The sequence below is a fragment of the Lithobates pipiens genome, unplaced genomic scaffold (genome assembly GCF_037356315.1).
Source record: "Lithobates pipiens isolate NorthernLeopardFrog02 unplaced genomic scaffold, aLitPip1_a1.2 Scaffold_18, whole genome shotgun sequence".
NCBI lineage: Eukaryota > Metazoa > Chordata > Amphibia > Anura > Ranidae > Lithobates > Lithobates pipiens.
Genome location: NW_027507758.1, coordinates 18,224,490 through 18,240,723, shown reverse-complemented (window position 1 = coordinate 18,240,723; position 16,234 = coordinate 18,224,490). Strand labels below are relative to the sequence as shown.

At 46.5% G+C, this 16,234-nt stretch overlaps 1 protein-coding gene across 2 annotated transcripts in view; it reads left to right on the top strand.

Moving 5' to 3' along the window:
* The first annotated feature begins 8,294 nt into the window (after nt 1-8,294).
* LOC143990025 (uncharacterized) overlaps nt 8,295-16,234 on the top strand; it is a 35,475-nt gene continuing 27,535 nt past the window's right edge. The window contains exons 1-2 of one of the 2 annotated variants that reach the window (XM_077490265.1): nt 8,295-8,570; nt 13,990-14,106. In XM_077490265.1, the coding sequence (XP_077346391.1) occupies nt 8,483-8,570; nt 13,990-14,106 (205 nt within the window). In that variant the 5' untranslated portion in view covers nt 8,295-8,482. The remainder of the gene's footprint in view (nt 8,571-13,989; nt 14,107-16,234) is intronic. The other variant, XM_077490264.1, reaches the window with a different exon arrangement.

Here is a 16,234-nt window from a genome sequence, read left to right as displayed (position 1 = left end):
TTTCATTTCCTTGTATTTCAATAATTTCATGAATTTCATCTTTCCTCATCGGGGCTCAAACCCTTCAGGATATACCCAGTATCCTAATTGTAATTTACTCTATTTATTACTATTCACCCCTCCCTCTCTTTCTTTGGATCGAGAGGTTAGTATTAACTAAGATTTAGGTGAATTCTTGGTGGACAGGTTCTATATACCTTATTACGGATATTTTTTCTGGTGCCATCGGCTGCTGGCCCTGGCTACCTATGTGGGACTTTGGTACGATCTGTCCCCTTGGTGCCCGAGTCGGCCGTTGATTGACACCTGTTATTTTGTCGTACTCTGCACTCTTTATCTCCCATTGTATTTGTCTTGGCTCCCCCCAGGCCTGTCCCCTACTCGAGCGACTTGAGGAGATTGTTCTCCCCCCCATGGGCGGACAAGTGGTGACCATAGGAGGACGTCTGCTTGGCTATTTGCATAAGCCACGCCCTCCTCATTCCATTGCGGACACTTTGTCCGACAGGGAGGAGGAGCGCGCATGAAGATACGTGCTGCGCTGGTCACCTGACCCGGAAATACCTCACCCCAGGTCAAAGTGACAGCGGACGGGCGCCGATTGGTGTTCAAGCGCCCGCCCTGCCCTGCTTCCTAGCTCCTCCTCCATACCATCTTTTCACGGGGAGCTCATCTATGCGCACGCGCGTATTTCGCGCCTGCGCAGTACCTGGGGATGATGAGAGGGAGCGCCCACTGACGCTCTGATTACTTCCGGGTTGGGGGTGTATAAGGCGCCGCTGTTTGAATGTCACTCTCAGAGTGGCGCCTATGGAGAGAGACACACATGCACTCTGCCATCGTTTTGAAGGTAAGATGGCTGCCATATCAGGGGGAGAGGGTGAGGGGTGGTTTCTCTCCTACCCCTTTCCTATCCTCCCCTTCCCCTCCCTCTAAACCTTTTTACTTTTAATGCACTGATTCCCCTCAGATGTATTCATGGTTCTATTTTTATATCAATTTCACCCATAGAGTAATTCTTCTGGAGTTCGCTGGGGCTCTGTGTTGAAGATATGTCTGGCCATACAAAGCTTAGTGAAGTGTGATGCTTCATATTTAATCTCATACTTACCTTGGCAAATCTGGGGTAGGTTTTGTTTACCAATTCATCTTCCCTGTTCCTTGTATTTATCACTTTTTTGTATGTGGACCATGGACCACTGGGTGCTCTGTTTGGTATGATAGAATTTCTTTGCTTACTCTAAGCTATCTTCTAATATCTTAACTTCTGGATACTAGACCACTCTGTCCATGGGCTACAAATTTCTTTGGCAGCAATCTTAAATGGGTTATTTTATTTTACATTATTCATTTCCACCTGTAGCGCAAAGTGTGTCCTCCCACATATTTCACCCCCCGTGCCCGCCCCCAGGGGGGGCACCCAAACTTTGGGTGTCTCGCAGTTGGTCGTCTCTGTGTTGAGGGGTACAAAAGTCCTGGGGTGAGTCATGACTTTTATATGATTATTATTTCTGGTCCTATTGTACTTATCTGTTAATCGCTATGAATTTTCATATAATTGTGCAAACTCTGTACTCATTGAAATATTATCTCTCTGAATATGTTAGATTTGTAGGTGACGTTTCCTGAGGAAGCGGCGTTTTCTGTGCCGCGAAACCGGTCGAACTATACGTCTACTCTACATCCATGTAAAAAATCCCTCTTGTTTGGGGTTTTCAACCACCTTTTGTACAACATTGTCCATCTAATGGATTGATTATTTTGTTGTTTGTTTTGATTTATGTCTGTATGTTTTCTTTTTACTACTTCTGTGTAGTTATTTAAATTAAAAAGTTTTTGAATTTTAATCTTAATTTTCATTTTTTAATATTATCTGATACCGAAATAGTCCCTACTGTTCCCACTGACCTTAGGAAATCTTCTCTCTGAGTCTTTTTCCTATTGTTGAGCTTTATGCTTCTTCTTAAAATGTAAGCTAGTTATTATTATTTATTATTTAACATTTCGGATTTTCGTTCTTTAGAATTTTCAGATTTTCTCTTTCTTGTTTTCGGATTTTATGAATTTTCGAATTTACAGATTTTCAGATTTTAGAATTTTTGGAATTTTCGAATTGATGGATTTTCGGATTTACAAATTTTCGATTTTCTGCATTTTCAAATTTACGAGTTTTCGAAATTTATGAATTTTTGAATATAGAATTTCCAAATTTTTGGATTTACTAATTTACGACTATCGAATTTTCGAATATCAAATTTTCAAAATTTCCAAATTTACGAATTTTCAAATATAGAATTTACGAGTTTTCATATTTTCGAATTTAAAAATTTACGAATTTTCAAATATACAATTTACAAATTCTCGGATTTAAGAATTTACAAATTTACGGATATCCAAATTTCGATCGTAACCAATGACCCGAAAAACAAAAAAAATAAAAAATAAAAATGAATGAAACTAAAACAAAAACGAACACAGTTTTCGGCAGTGCACATGTCTAATAATAAGGACTTTAGTTCTACTTGAAACAAGATTAAAAAAAAGGAAATAATACAAAGATATCTTCGGGATCAGAGGATTTTGGTTGGACGGCTGTAGAAGGACCTCTGAACCTGACGCAGATGTTGGGTCTGTCCGATCCCCGGGCCAAGAAGCTTGATAATGAGAAGCAGAGGGTACATCTTCTGTTTCTTGTAATAATAATCCCTCCTGGATCCAGTTATGTTATTCTGTCAGCGGCCAGGAGAGACCGGCCTTCCTGCCCGAGGCTCCTTCCAAGTCACATGTCACCGATCGGAGATCCTTCTATAGATGGCGGCATGTACGGGTGCATAAACGGTATAGCACTGTTTAGGTGAACAAAAAAAAGACAAAAATTTGTTAAGCATAACCTTAGAAACTCCAGCGGGATCGGTTTGGAAGAATCAAAAAACAAAAACATGGCCAAGACAAATAGAGAGGAAGAATCTCCGTAACGGTGGAACAGACAGCAATAAAACCTGACAGGGGTTCTAATCCCTCTCCACTCTATCCAAAACAAACAAACAAAAATAATTGCCTTTAGTTATACTTTAACTACTTGCTGACCAGCCGCCGTCAATATACGGCGGCTGGTTGGCTCCCCTGCGCCAACCGCCGTAGGTGTACCGAGGCCGCTTTAAGGGGTATGGGGAAGGTGCTTTCGGCCGCAGTGTCCGCCAGTGAACCTGCAATCTGCATTGCAAAACATCCAGTGCACAGGGGAGACGTTGGGGGTCTTTTAGACCCTACATATCTCAATAAAGAGAACCTGTCACTTAAACATCATCACATAGGGTACTGTTTGTTCCCTATGTGATGAAAAAGTAAAAGTTAAGTAAAAAAAAATACACCAATTCCAAATTTTTGTTGAGGCCCCCCACATATACACACTGCAGATGGACACTGGGGAAGGCTGCAGATGGACACTGGGGAAGGCTGCAGATGGACACTGGGGAAGGCTGTGTCCATCTGCAGCCTTCCCCAGTGTCCATCTGCAGCCTTGCAGTGACCATCTGCAGCCTTCCCCAGCGTCCATCTGCAGCCTTGCAGTGACCATTTGCAGCCTTCCCCAGTGTCCATCTGCAGCCTTCCCCAGTGTCCATCTGCAGCCTTGAAGTGACCATCTGAAGCCTTCCCCAGTGTCCATCTGCAGCCTTCCCCCAACGTCCATCTGCAGCCTTCCCCAGCGTCCATCTGCAGCCTTCCCCAGCGTCCATTTGCAGCCTTCCCCAGTGTCCACCTGCAGCCTTCCCCAGTGTCCATCTGCAGCCTTCCCCAGTGTCCATCTGCAGCCTTACCCAGTGTCCATCTGCAGCCTTCCCCAGTGTCCATCTGCAGCCTTGCAGTGACCATCTGCAGCTTTCCCCAGCGTCCATCTGCAGCTTTCCCCAGCGTCCATCTGCAGCCTTCCCCAGTGTCCATCTGCAGCCTTCCCCAGTGACCATCTGCAGCCTTCCCCAGTGTCCATCTGCAGCCTTCCCCAGTGACCATCTGCAGCCTTCCCCAGTGACCATCTGCAGCTTTCGCCAGTGACCATCTGCAGCCTTCGCCAGCGTCCATCTGCAGCCTTCCCCAGCGTCCATCTGCAGCCTTCCCCAGTGACCATCTGCAGCCTTCCCCAGCGACCATCTGCAGCCTTCGCCAGCGTCCATCTGCAGCCTTCGCCAGCGTCCATCTGCAGCCTTCCCCAGCGTCCATCTGCAGCCTTCCCCAGCGTCCATCTGCAGCCTTCCCCAGCGTCCATCTGCAGCCTTCCCCAGCGTCCATCTGCAGCCTTCCCCAGCGTCCATCTGCAGCCTTCCCCAGTGTCCACCTGCAGCCTTGCACAAAATTGCAGCATGTTTAGGTTTTGAATTTGCAGCCGCCGCCGAGATATTCAGCTCCTCTCCCCGCCGACAGACCGAGCGAAGCCGAGTGTACTGTCTACTCGGCTACTGAGCTCCGCTTGCAGTCGCGTCCCTGTCCCGCCCCTTGGCCAGGCTCCTATGATGGAAACAACACCGGGCCAATGGCAGGACGTAAAGGCTAGGAGGTGGGACTGGGCATCACTGCGAGTGGAGCCGAGTCTAGCCGAGTACACACTCGGCTCGGCTCAGCCAATGTCAGCGGCGCTCCTGTTGCCCCCACAGACAGCAGGGATCGGCATATAACACGCACCCGCGTTTTTCCTCTGATTTTAATGGGATAAATGGGGAATATAATATTGGTGGGTTTCGTGTAATCTTCAGGCCTTGAATGATTTTTTTAAACATGTGTGCAAAAAAGAAACCCTGCAAAAACGGCTCTGGCCGCGAAAGCGTTGATTCCTAAATCCTGGCCTAGGCCAGGATTACATCACTGCCTGCCAGCATGTTCATACATGCCATGGGTCTTGGCCAGTACCCCCCTGTAGCGTTTTTGTGCATGCGCAACATCCTGTACACTGGCTCCTGAGATGTGTGATGTAGCAACCAAAATCAGTAGTTGCGCAGGGTTTTTTGGCTGGGCGGTGTGGTTGTGTGGCGGGTGCAGGGGGGGGAGGGGTAAGCTCACTTGCTGGTTGCTGCCTGGCTTACCAGTGCCTATTAATGCTGACCACTAAACTCACCTGCCTGACACACACACACACTGACCTACCTACCTGACATACACTGACCTGACATACACTGACCTACCTGACATACACACACTAACCTACCTACCTGACATACACTGACCTACCTACACTGACCTACCTGCCATACACACACTGACCTACCTACCTGAAATACTGACCGACCTGACATACACACACTGACCTACCTGACACACACTGACCTACCTACCTGATATTGACCTACCTACCTGGCACACACTGATCTACCTGCCATACACTGACCTACCTGACACACTCTGACCTACATTGACCTACCTGACACATACACTGACCTACCTGACATACACACACTGACCTACCTGACATACACTGACCTACCTACCTGACACACACCTACCTGACATACACTGACCTACCAACCTACCTGACATACACTGACCTACCTGACATACACTGACCTGCCTACCTTACACACACTGACCTACTTGACATACACTGACTTACCTACCTGACATACACTGACCTGCCTACCTTGCACACACTGACCTACTTGACATACACTGACCTACCTACCTGACCTACACTGACCTACTTAGCTGGCATACACTGATCTACCTACCTGACATACACCGACTTCCCTGACCTACCTATAGTGCGAGGCAGCCAGAGGAGAGGAGTAGAGCCGCCTGCCCGAGCGCCGAGCGGGGATCGTCATGATGGACGTCACACGTACCGCGGTCCCCACATTAGACCAGTGGGACCTCCATCATAGGCGCTGCAGGTTCCAGAAGGCGGGACCTGCTATGTGACTCGGCCGCACCCGGGGTCCCTCGAAATCAGATTGGTCGGTGGCACTCGGGGCTAATAGAACAGCGCCCACCCGAGACCCGGAGATTTTTGGGGACCCACTCTGGGCTTCAGCCACTGTCAGCCCCCCCCCCCCCGCCAATGCCACTGGCAGGATCCTTGGACAGGTAAGTGTCCTTATATTAAAAGTCAGTCGCTACAGTATTTGTAACTGCTGACTTAATATTTTGGGTTGGAGGGACTGGAGCTCCTCTTTAAGTCCACATTGCCCACATTGCTTAGATAATATTATTATAACAATTATTATAACAAGGCGGCGGATTTATGTGATTAAAAACGAATCCCTGAAGCGATTTCTGCAGCGCCTCCCTCCTCGGGGGACAGGGCCCGGGTAAAATAACAGTATTTAGGCAATTGTTAAAAATGATATCCCCGCTATTCTACAGCCAGCAATCCTCCGGGAGGACGGCGACGCCGGTAATGGACTCCTAAGTTTGTGCTGACCGCCAACTGTTCCATACGGTTCATTGGCAATAATGCCGCGGGGCCGCAGCAATAAGAGGAATCTATATACAAATGGAAATTAAAGTAAATATGAGCAGATAATTAGTCTTATCGCCCATTCTGTGCTTCTCTCTATACAGGCCTAGTGCCAGGAATGTGATCTGTAATCATCCAATGTCAGGGGTGCGGAGAGCTCCACACTGTACAGACCACATCCACCCCAAATCACCGGAGCAACACTGACACCCAGTGGACACTTTCCATACTGCCGGAGGAGGGAGGAATCGCAGCGCCGCAGCCACAGATGGCGAATTATAAAATACATATTTCCGCTATGAGATCTTCCTCTCTGTAAAAAGTTTGCCATAAAAAGGCACGATAACACAAACAGATGATAAGCAAATGTTACATTCCGAAACGTAAAAGGGAATTTATTCTCAAATACTGTATAAAAAGTTGGAGTGGGAGGGGGACGGGAAGGGGGAGTTAAATGGCGGTCTGTTGGATATTACTGCCGGCCTTTCTATCAAATTATTCACCTGTGAAATGGTAAGTTGGCAAAATACTAAGGGTGCCAATCTGATAGATACCCATAGCAACCAGTCACCGCAGAGGTGCCCATAGCAACAAATTACCTCACATGTGCCCATAGCAACCAGTCACCTCACAGGTGTCCATAGTAACCAGTCACCTCACAGGTGCCCTTAGAAACCAATCACCTCACAGGTGCCCATAGAAACCAGTCACCTCACAGGTGCCCTTAGAAACCAGTCACCTCACAGGTGCCCATAGCAACCAGTCACCTCACAGGTGCCCATAGTAACCAGTCACCTCTCTTCCAATAGCAATCAGGTTCCTTGAAGCTGCCCACAGAAACCAGTCACGCCATAGCTGCCAATAACAACCAGCTACCATACAGCTGCCCATATCAACTAATAATCTCACAGCTACCCATAGCAACCAGGTACTGCACAGGAGCCCATAGCAACCAGTCACCTCACAGGTGCCCATAGCAACCAGTCACCTCACAGGTGCCCATCGCAACCAGTCACCTCACAGGTGCCCATCGCAACCAGGTACCTCGCTGCTGCCCACAGCAAATAGCCACCTCACAGCTACCCATAGCAGCCTGGCATGTCACAGCTGCCCATAGCAACCAGGTACCTAGAAGTTGCCCAAAGTAACCAGTTACCTGACAGCTTCCCATCGCAACCAGTCACTGCACAGCTGCGCATAGCAACCAGTGACCATACAACTGCCCTTAGCAACCAGTCACTGCACAGCTGCACATAGCAACCAGTGACCGTACAACTGCCCTTAGCAACCATTCACTGTACAGCTGCCCATTGCAAGCAGTCATCTCAAAGCTGCCCTTAACAACAAGTCACCTCGCAGATGCCTGTAGCCACATCACTGCTACCCATAGAAACCAGGTACTTTACAGCTGCCTATAGCAACCAGTCATTCACAGCTGCCTATAGCAACCAGTCAGCTTACAGCTGCCCATAGCAACCAGTCACCTTACAACTGCCTATAGCAACCAGTCACCTTACAACTGCCCATAACAACTAGTCACCATACAACTGCCCTTAACAACCAGTCACCTTACAGCTGCCTATAGTAACCAGTCACCTTACAATTGCCTATAGCAACCAGTCACCTTACAACATAGCAACCAGTCACCTTACAACTGCCCATAGCAACCAGTCACCTTAAAGCTGCCCATAGCAACCAGTCACCTTACAGCTGCCTATAGTAGCCAGTCATTCACAGCTGCCTATACCAACCAGTCACCTTAAAGCTGCCCATAGCAGCCAGTCACCTTAAAGCTGCCCATAGCAACCAGTCACCTTAAAGCTGCCTAAGCCAACCAGTCACCTTACAGCTGCCCACAGCAACCAGTCACCTTATATCTGCTCATAGCAACCAGTCACCTTATATCTGCTCATAGGAAGCAGTCACTTTAAAGCTGCCCATAGCAACCATTATTCACTGCACAGCTGCCAACAGCAGCCAGTCACCACACAACTGCCATTTTGCTCGCACAGTCTAGAAAGGATTCGAGCTGGAGGAGGCATGAAAATGTTGTCCAGACTTTACATCATGGCGGTATTACTGCTCCTTCCTCTGGATTCTGTGACCTGCTCCGATTATATAGAGACCGGTGAGTAGATGAAATACCCCATTCCTGCAGATTGTGTGACATCTATGATAACAAACATGTCCTCTGGTGGCCTTCCAACCATACACATGCCTGTCATAGGAAATAAAATGGCGTGCGGCCCCTGGACGTGGAACATTCCACGGGACACGTGGGCAGTCTGTTACAAGAATCCTCGGAAATAAACATACTATGTGACAGATGGACTGACTGTGACATTAATGTGATAAATAACTCTAAAAGAGAAGGGTGTCATCTCGGGACGCCTCTCCCCAAGGAGGAGTCCGCCCATCCATGCATCTGTGTGGTCATAATTCCAGTCAGTTATAAAAAAAAATATGGGTGCCCACCCTCATACATATACAGTATATATATATAAATAATGCTGGGTTAGTCTAAGGCAGTGGTGGTCTTAAAATAATGGAAGGCCTCAAGTTCCACCCTGGCACTTCCAGAAGGATGCACAAAAAGGGATGAGGTGCATTGCATCAAGTTAGGCAATACACACAACACCCAACAATTTTGGTTCTGCTGCATTTATTGCAACCCACTGCAATGCACACTGAAGAGAAAGTCATCTTTGGTGTCAGTGACCACAATAAAAACCCCAGCTTTGGTGTCAGTAATCAAATAACCCCCAGCATTGGTGTCAGTGACCAAATAACCCCCAGCATTGGTGTCAGTGACCAAATAACCCCCAGCATTGGTGTCAGTGACCAAATAACCCCCAGCATTGGTGTCAGTGACCAAATAACCCCCAGCATTGGTGTCAGTGACCAAATAACCCCCAGCATTGGTGTCAGTGATCAAATAATCCCCAACATTGGTGTCAGTGACCAAATAACCCCCAGCATTGGTGTCAGTGACCAAATAACCCCCAGCATTGGTGTCAGTGATCAAATAACCCCCAGCATTGGTGTCAGGGAACAAATATAACCCCAGCATTTGTCTCAGTGATCAAATAACCCCCAGCATTGGTGTCAGGGAACAAATATAACCCCAGCATTTGTGTCAGTGATCAAATAACCCCCAGCATTGGTGTCAGGGAACAAATATAACCCCAGCATTTGTGTCAGTGATCAAATAACCCCCAGCATGGGTGTCAGTGATCAAATAACCCCCAGCATGGGTGTCAGTGAACAAATAAAACCCCAGCATTGGTGCCAGTGATCAAATAACCCCCAGAATGGGTGTCAGTGATCAACTAACCCCCAGAATTGGTGTCAGTGACCAAATAACCCCCAGCATTGGTGTCAGTGATCAAACAACCCCCAGCATTGGTGTCAGTGACCAAATAACCCCCAGCATTGGTGTCAGTGATCAAATAACCCCCAGCATGGGTGTCAGTGATCAAACAACCCCCAGAATTGGTGTCAGTGACCAAATAACCCCCAGCATTGGTGTCAGTGATCAAATAAAATCCCAGCATTCATGTCAGTGAACAAATAAAACCCTTCAGTGTTGGTGTAAGTGACCAAATATAAATATTCAATCATTGGTGTCTGTGACCATAATAAAGCCACAGCATTGGTGTCAGTGACCAAAAAAAAAAAAAAAAGCACCAGCAATCAACAACTATGGTAACTTCCCTATAGTGCTGACGTCATCCATAGGCTCCCATGGCCCAGGTGTTTGGCACTCCCTCCTCTCCCCTGCAGCCGCCGCTCGCTGACACAGGGAAGCTGGAGCTGCGGGATAATGTAACTGGACCAGAGCAAATAAAAAATTAGCTAAATACACAGATCTTTATTACACAGGTTAGACAGAGTAGGTAGATGGAGAGGGGATGGAGATGTTTTTAAGAATTGATAGTCTCAGTTATTTATGGTTCATCATAAGGGACACCTGTAGATAAAAACAAGCAGTGCAGCTTTGACCAGGGTTGAATAATGTACTTGCTATAAGTGTATGTAGGCTATTTACTTGCCTCATGAGTGACTGGGAAAACTCCTAGGTGTTGCTATGGAGGTTGCTAAGAGAAGCATTGCTGTTACTGTTCACCTCCACCATCATAGGAGCGGACTCTTTCTCTGGTTCAAACCCCCTCACATGGGTTTCTCTTGCCTGATGCAGTAGCTCTGAGCTCAGCATTTGAGAGCTCATCCTTGTGATTGTGAAGATAAAGAGTGGAAGCAAGGAGTCTCTTAGCAACATCGCAGGAGTTTTACAGTCAGGCTTCGTGAGGTACATAAACGGCCTACACCTATAGCAAGGGTATTTATTATTCATCTTTGGTCAAAGCTACACAGCTTGTTTTTATCTACAGACACTCCTTATCTGCATAGGCATTTTTTTGGTAATGGTGAACTAACCCTTTAAGCACTCGCCAACCACTCTATAGCCAAAAGACAGCTACAACGCAGTCATCCAGTTCTGGGAGGGTGTCAATAAACGTCCTCCCAGAACCCCCGCCCCCCACATGCCCCCTTTAATATGTTATCAATTCTGCTGGTCGCATGTAAACAGACTTGCCAGTTATCGGCATTCCTTTCCACAGACACTGTCTGTGGGAGGAAAGGAGAGCCGTTAACCAGCAAGCCTGTCAGGACATCGTTTTCACTGATAATCAGAGGGCTGTACTGATAATACAGAACACCTTAGCGGTGCACGCCAATTAAATAACATTTCTAATCATATGAGTCCCCCTTTACATCAGAGTCCACAGAGTTCCCCTTTTACATCTGAACTCCCAGAGTTCCCTTTCACTGTAAGGGGGGACTCTGCAGACTCTGATGTAAGGGAGAACTCTGGGGCCTCTAACATAAGGGATGCTCTGGGAACTCTGATTTAATTGGGAACACTGAGAACTCTGATGTATGGAGAGGACTCTGATGTAAGTGGGAACACTGTGGCCTCTGGTGTAAAGGAGAACTCTGATGTAAGGGGTGCTCTGAGAACCCTGATTTTCCTTAGTGTACTCACTGAGAGGCAGAAAAGAGAAGGAGGGAGACTTCAGTCACAGACAGGGATGGATGGTGAGCTCACTCACCCTTTGGCATTCAGCACCTCTCATCCAGATGTATCTGAGGTTGCTGGACTTCAAATTTCCAGCCCCCACTATCCTTTTCTGAGGCACAGGACCAGGGATTGGAGTGTGGGCAGACACAGAGGGGTAGGGGTGGAGGAAGAGGTGCAGATTGAGCCCTCTCTCCTCTCCCGTCTGTGTGTTTTTTTGGGGGGAGGGGGAATTGTTAGTGCTGGCTTTGGGCAGTGTGAAAGAGAGTGTTACAGACACTCTCAGCTTAGACAACTGCAGCCAGCAACCCTGCTGGGAGTCCATAGTCCAGATTAAATAATGTGTCTGAGTCTCAGACAGTCTGAAACCCGGACAGATGATTCCAAACCTGAACTGTCCGGGTGAATCCTGGACAGGTGGAAACCCTACGGGGGAATGACCGGCAGACACCTGGGGGGGGGTTGAGTTGCCGCGGGGGGATGGGGTTCAGTGGTTTGCCGCCCCCCCCCCCCAAACAAAAAACCACCAGCCACCACTGGTTTTCGGTCACCCTGTGCCCCTAATAGACATAGGGTCACTTACACATAGGAGGGGTCGGGGGAGCCGGGCAAGGAGTTTCCAGAATGTTCTCTAAGGTAAGCTGGGTACTATAACCCCTTCCGCCCCAAAGTGACTCCCGTCACACAGATACAGTGTTGCATGAGTGAGTAATTGTCATTCGAAGTGTGACAGTGCTGAAAGCTGGCCTGAGCAAATAGGGGGTGAAAGTGGCCAGTAGGCAAGTGGTTAAAGCGGTTGTAAACCGCTGGACTTTTTTTTTTTTCCTGCAAGGTAAAGCCATAATGTGCTAGTACGTAACGCATTCTAGCACATTATGTTAAACTTACCTTAAAACGAAGCCCTCCGACGCCGAAATGTCAGAGCTGAAGTCCGCTTCCATCTTCACCCGTCTTGCTTCTGGCTTCCGGTTGTGATGACATCATAGTGCAGAGCTCTGAAGGAATTGCCCAGGTAGTTGTTCCTTCAGAGTGCATGCAACGGTGATATCACTGGCTGCATGTATAGTAAATGTCTCCTAAACAGCGCATGTTTAGGAGATATTTGCACTACCTATAGGGGAGCTTTATTCTAGGCTTACCTATAGGTAAAAGTCAGAGATGGGAGTTTACTAGCTTAACCCTTTCATGACTAAGCCTATTTTTGGCATTTGGAGTTTACAAGTTAAAATCCATATTTTTTTGCTAGAAAATTACTTGGAACCCCCAAACATTATATATATTTTTTTTAGCAGAGACTTTAGAGAATAAAACAGCAATTGTTTCAATATTTTATGTCGCACGGTATTTGCGCAGCGGTGTTTTAAACGCAACTTTTTGGGAAAAGGGACACTTTCATGAATTAAAAAAAAATGAAACAGTAAAATTTGCCCAATTTTTTTGCGTAATGTGAAAGATAATATTACGCCGAGTAAATAGATACCAAACATGTCAAACATGTCAGACTTTATAATTGCACGCACTCGTGGATTGACGACAAAGTACGGTACCTAAAAATCCCAATAGGTGACGCTTTAATTTTTTTAGCGTTGCAGAGGAGGTCTAGTGCTAGAATTATTGCTCTCGCTCTGCCGATCACGGCGATACCTCACATGTGTGATTTGAGCACCGTTTACATATGCGGGCGCGACTTCCCTATGCGTTTTCTTTGCTTCGCGAGCTCGCGGGGGACGGCGGGCGCTTTAAAAAAATAATTTTTATTTTTTATTTTATTTTATTTATTTGAAAATTAATAAAAAATTTTTTTTTTAAACGATGTGTTTACTATGAGGAGACTGGAACGAAGCCGCTTATGGCTTTGTTCCAGTTCCTCCCCAGCAGCCGGAGGCGTCGGATCGAGAATCAGTGCTCCCGATCGAGCAGGAGCACCGGTAACAGCGGCGAGAGGCGGCGGGAGGGGGGACGTCCCCTCCCGCTCCTCTGGCATAACAGCCGAGCGGCTTTTAGCCACTTCGGTTGTGGCTGGAAAGCCAATTGCTCGCTAAAAAAAAAAAAAACGGTACCGGGATGATGCCTGCAGGTGCGGGCATCATCCCGGTATACCCCCGGAAGCCGACTACGCACATCTGCGTACGCTCGGCGGGAAGGGGTTAAGTAATATAACAATCACAAGTATAATTAGTGATAATACTTTCAATATTATTATTATTATACACGATTTATATAGCGCCGACAGTTTACGCCACGCTTTACAATGTATGGGGGGGACAACACAATTACAGTACAGTTCAATACAAAAGGTACAGGAGGGCCCGGCTCATAGAGCTTACATTCTAAAGGGAGGGGGTGGTGGTACAAAAGGTAATAGCTGCAGAGAATGATTTGATGGGGATGGCAAAGAATATTTATATTACAGCACCTTACCGTATGGGTAGAATCCTATAATAATTGCGTGTTTATGATCTTTCAGTCGCCAATGCTTTCGGTCGTTGTTCTGTAAGCCGTATCGTTGAACAACTGGAAAAAGAAGAAGGCAGCGATCTCATTAGACAACTCTCCACATCTTCAAACAGGTTCAAGAAGATCGGTGAGTGGATGATGTGATAACCGCAGCTTTTCACAGATTGTAATTCAAGCCAGCGGGATAATATATTATTTGTGATTTTTTGTTACCGATTTGTACTTTGTGATTGCACAACACTTTCCAAAATGATATCAGTGCTTTGGGCCTCATTCATATAAGCGCTGAGGCCCATATACCATGAGTCGCCCATTTGTTTATGCCTCAGGAGCCACAGACTAACATTGGCTGCCAACAGCCAACACCGGGCAGCTCCAGCCACATCAACAAATGGCCAATTCATGATGTACGGGGCTCAGCACCCATTTTAACCACTTGAAAACCAGGCCTATTTCTGACATGTCTTGCTTAGTTAAAGTGTTAAAATCAGTATTTGTGGCTAGAAAATTACTTAGAACCACCAAATATTATACACACAGTATCTCACAAAAGTAAGTACACCCCTCACATTTTTGTAAATATTTTCTTCTATCTTTTCATGTGACAACACTGAAGAAATGACACTTGTCTACAATGTAAAGTAGTGAGTGTACAGCTTGTATAACAGTGTAAATTTGCTGTCCCCTCAAAATCACTCAACACACAGCCATTAATGTCTAAACCACTGGCAATAAAAGTGAGTACACTCCTAAGTGAAAATGTCCAAATTGGACCCAAAGTGACAATATTTTGTGTGGCCACCATTATTTTCCAGCACTGCCTTAACACTCTTGCGCATGGAGGTCACCAGAGCTTCACAGGTTACCACTGGAGTCCTCTTCCCCTCCTCCATAATGACATCACAGAGCTGGTGGATGTTGGAGACCTTGCGCTCCTCCACCTTCCATTTGAGGATGTCCCACAGATGCTCAATGGGGTTTAGGTCTGGAGACATGCTTGGCCAGTCCATCACCTTTACCCTCAGCTTCTTTAGCAAGGCAGTGGTCATCTTGGAGGTGTGTTTGGGGTCGTTATCATGTTGGAATATTGCCCTGCGGCCCAGTCTCTGAAGGGAGGGGATCATGCTCTGCTTCAGTATGTCACAGTACATGTTGGCATTCATGGTTCGCTCAATGATCTGTAGTTCCCCAGTGCCGGCAGCACTCATGCAGCCCCAGACCATGACACTCCCACCACCATGCTTGACTGTAGACAAGACACTCTTGTCTTTGTCCTCCTCACCTGGTTGCCCCCACACACGCTTGACACCATCTGAACCAAATAAGTTTATCTTGGTCTCATCAGACCACAGGACATGGTTCCAGTAATCCGTGTCCTTAGTCTGCTTGTCTTCAGCAAACTGTTTGCAGGCTTTCTTGTGCATCATCTTTATAATTTAAAGCGTAAAACACTGCGCTATCTTTAACAAACAAGCCGCTAACACACTAAAAGTGGATATTTTAGTTCAAACAATATATATCAAAATAGATCAAAAATGGTATCTGTCCCAAATATGGCCTTTGTGAATATAGAATTTTCAACCTACAACACAGATAATAATTATACCATTTCTATTGTGCATATATTAAAAAAGGCTGACCCCCCACCCCTTCAACCTCTGCAGCAATGCTGGCAGCACTCATACGTCTATTTCCCAAAAACAACCTCTGGATATGATGCTGAGCACGAGACCTCAACTTCTTTGGTGGACCATGGCGAGGCCTGTTCTGAATGGAACCTGCCCTGTTAAACCGCTGTATGGTCTTGGCCACCGTGCTGCAGCTCAGTTTCAGGATCTTGGCAATCTTCTTATAGCCTAGGCCATCTTTATGTAGAGCAACAATTTTTTTTTCAGATCATTAGAGAGTTTTTTGCCATAAGGTGCCATATTGAACTTACAGTGACCAGTATCAGAGAGTGAGAGCGATAACACCAAATTGAACACACCTGCTCCCCATTCAAACCTGAGACCTTGTAACACTAATGAGTCACATGACATTGGGGAGGGAAAATTGCTAATTGTGCCCAATTTGGACATTTTCACTTAGGGGTGTACTCACTTTTGTTGCCAGCGGTTTAGACATTAATGGCTGTGTGTTGAGTTATTTTGAGGGGACAGCAAATTGAATAATAATAATAAAATATTGACAAAAATGTGAAGGTTGTGCTCACATTTGTGAGATACTGTATATATATATATATAGATCTGAGTTTT